The 3,132-nt window shown below is 46.0% G+C and overlaps 1 protein-coding gene across 2 annotated transcripts in view; it reads left to right on the top strand.

Annotated features, from left to right (window-relative positions):
- Positions 1 to 2,678, top strand: part of abi3a (ABI family, member 3a) — a 14,297-nt gene extending 11,619 nt beyond the window's left edge. Inside the window, exons 8-12 of one of the 2 annotated variants that reach the window (XM_005753002.2) lie at positions 693 to 836; positions 1,276 to 1,410; positions 1,895 to 1,996; positions 2,095 to 2,220; positions 2,307 to 2,678. In XM_005753002.2, coding sequence (XP_005753059.1) covers positions 693 to 836; positions 1,276 to 1,410; positions 1,895 to 1,996; positions 2,095 to 2,220; positions 2,307 to 2,470 — 671 coding nt within the window. In that variant the 3' untranslated portion in view covers positions 2,471 to 2,678. The remainder of the gene's footprint in view (positions 1 to 692; positions 837 to 1,275; positions 1,411 to 1,894; positions 1,997 to 2,094; positions 2,221 to 2,306) is intronic. The other variant, XM_005753003.2, reaches the window with a different exon arrangement.
- Positions 2,679 to 3,132: the final 454 nt, after the last annotated feature.

Below are 3,132 nucleotides of genomic sequence, written 5' to 3' on the forward strand. Positions count from 1 at the left end.
GACAGTGATGTACAGTCTTGTTGGTATATGTATGATTTCTATACATTTTACATCAGATAGAAACCTTGGTTTTAAGCTTCAGATAATTATTTAATAACAGCAAGACATTTTAAATGAGAATAAGAAAGTATTTCTTTGTGCCCCCCTCTCCCTGTTAATGCCCCACCTGGCTGTAAAAAGTCAGCACAACGAAAATAAACTCCAGCTAAACTTGGTTTATATCTGACCCAGATAGACTGCAGGTCATAACTTCTTACCTGATGTTCAGTTCACCTGACACTCAGACCGGCGGCCGCCTCAGGTCTCTCCTCCTGCCTCCCCTCTTGCCTCCCCTTTCTCTCATCCACCTGCTGGCCTCCACCACTTGCTAATGTTACTGAATCTGTGGAAGCACCGCCATAGCCACCACCAAACAACTGAGTCATTTTTACACACAGACCAGCATCTGGCCAATCCACCACCTTTCGTTGTTTATACCGTTACAAAAAAAAGAAAATCATCGGCCCACCGAGCAAATGCCCGATTGCCAGTCCAGCTATGGTCGTGCCATCAGTTAACCCTTCGTGTGCCAACTGTGGCACGTGCCCAGGATTGCCGACCCCTGAGTTAAACCATTCTTATTCACATCGCACTGTAACCCTGATCAAACTGTGTGACATCATGATGACATCTCGTTTCCTCCCTGTCCTCAGTGGTGGAAGAAAACAGTTTTCCTTGTGCCTCTCTGCCTCCTCCTCTTCCTCTTTCTGAAGACGACAGCTTCCCTCCGTTGCCCGGTGACACCGCAGACCTGCTGGCCCCACCCCCTCCACCCCCACCTGACCAGGAGATAGACGGTAGCATTTTTAATATTGAACTGTGTGTGCGTTTCCTGTATAAAGAGACTGAAACATTTAACAATTGTGCAGTTTAACCCAGTTTGGAGCCTTTGAAAGTCTGATATTATGCATATGCAACAACTTTTACTGTGAAGATGAATGAACCACTGGTGCATGTGCAGTTTGATTTTCTAAAATCAGCTTTCCTCGACTCACCGATAAGTCTCAAGATTCTCTGAGAAGGTTCAGGTGAAGAATAAATCAGTGAACACACTTCCTGTGTGATACATGGACAGTCCGAATCATTCACAAATCTGGTATTTTAAAAGACGCCAGAAAGCTTCCATTCCAAAAATGTGCAGTTTAAGAAGCCCTTTCTTCTTCTGTGGTGCTTTTTGTCAGCCTTCCTTTGCTTTGTTTTTCTCCAGTCTTTTCTTTTTCTGTGGTTCTTTTGCAGTGACCCTCCCATCCAGGAGGAGTCACCGCCGTCACTCACCCCCAGCCACTCGCTCTCTCTCTCTGAGGGTCCGCTCAGGCCCCGCCTCTCGCTGCCGCTATACCCGCTCTCTGTTCCTGCCTACTGTCCAATCACGTAAGCACAAAGTCGGGGAGCTACAGGTCTGAGAAGTCATGAGGTCCTTGAAAGGGTTCTTGAATATCTTTCAGGGCCATAAATGTTCCTTAATAATGTTCCAGGAGTTCCAGGCCTTTATTTGCCCACTATTCATTTCAATCCAAACTTTATTAGGAATCTGTCGTGGTCCTGATCAGCGACAGTGTGAAAGATGGACGTAGCTAAAGCGCCTTATAGCTGCATTGTTTTTAATGGCCATCAGGGGGCGACACCGTTTCTTTACTTCTGTCATCGACTGTTCGGGCACTGAACTGGCTAACAAATTACAGTTTACATATCATTAGCCAATGAGGCTGCAGTTTCACACTCAGACCCGCCCTTTGAGGCTTCAGAGCAGGACTTGACTAACTGATGGCTGATGTCATTGTAACGGCGTCCATCTTTGGTACTGCCTGTGGTCTCAGACGATCACGCCTTCATCATACTTTTTTCTGTCTGTCAGTCATGATTCCCCCACCTCCCCCCTATCCTCCCCCCTGTGCTCCACCTCGTCTTTCCTCCTCTTCATCTCGGCTCTGCTTACCTGCTCGTCTCGAACACCTGGGTAAGACGAGAACTCTGCTGCCAGCATGCCGTACTCTTAGAGGTAGTGCTTTTGTAGAATTAGAACATTAATACGCACCTGCCTCCTCACCCTCGTAGATCTGGAGATCCCAGCCCCACCTCCTCCGCTCTCATTGGATGATATGGCGAGGTTTGATGATATACCGCCCCTCCCACCTCCGGTGGATTACGACACCAACGCCCCTCCAGATTACATTGAGAAAGGTACTGAGGTGACATCACAGTTTGCTGTGATGACATCATTCCTACAGTCTGTGGCTTGTCTAACTGCAATTCCTTTTTGTGTCCAGTGAGGGCGCTGTACAGCTATGAGGCTGTGAAGCCCGATGAGCTGTCCTTCACTGAGGATGACATCATCTACCTGACTCAGCGCCATGAGGACGGCTGGTATCAGGGCGTCCTGAACGGCAGACAGGGCTACTTCCCTGAAAACTATGTCGAATCATGTGGCTAAATGAAGCCCCGCACCCTCATGTTTAACAGCCCCACTGTAGCATCCACTGAATGATTGTTAATGTAGGGTAACTTGTTGCACACCTCGGATCAGGTAGACTTCTCTGTTCTTAGCTTCTGGTTGGTGTCCCCACACCTGAGTGGTTAACGCTTTGAGCGCTCGTACAAATCCTGTGATTAATGAAATAAAGTTTTTTCTTCTCAAAGCAGCAGCCGTGTCCCTCCCTGCAGTGTGTCCTCTATCCTTCAGAGGGCGCTGCTACTCTCTGTCTTCCTGTTTGTTTCTCAGGGGCTTCAGCGTTCAGACTTGTTTTGTCTGATTTGTCTCGTCTTTCAGATAGAATAGAATAGAATAACTCTTTATTGTCATTGTTACAAAAACGATGAAAGGCAGTTTGGCATCTCTCCACGTGTTTGAAGTACACAATAGTGTGAGTATTTACACAATACCACAGATAAATTTACACTTACACAAGAAACATATGTACAAGTTATAGATACACTTGCATACATACAACTTTTGCACAAGTTTTGCAAACAACAAACAAAGTTATTTGCATCCATTTACCTTTTACCTTGATTTTTTTAAATAACCATTTCAAACTATTTACAGAACAATCAGCTGTTCTTCAATAAGATGCCAAACAAATTATTTGTGCCACT

The sequence above is a fragment of the Pundamilia nyererei genome, unplaced genomic scaffold, assembly GCF_000239375.1.
Source record: "Pundamilia nyererei isolate P.nyererei 1_Seehausen unplaced genomic scaffold, PunNye1.0 scaffold00394, whole genome shotgun sequence".
NCBI lineage: Eukaryota > Metazoa > Chordata > Actinopteri > Cichliformes > Cichlidae > Pundamilia > Pundamilia nyererei.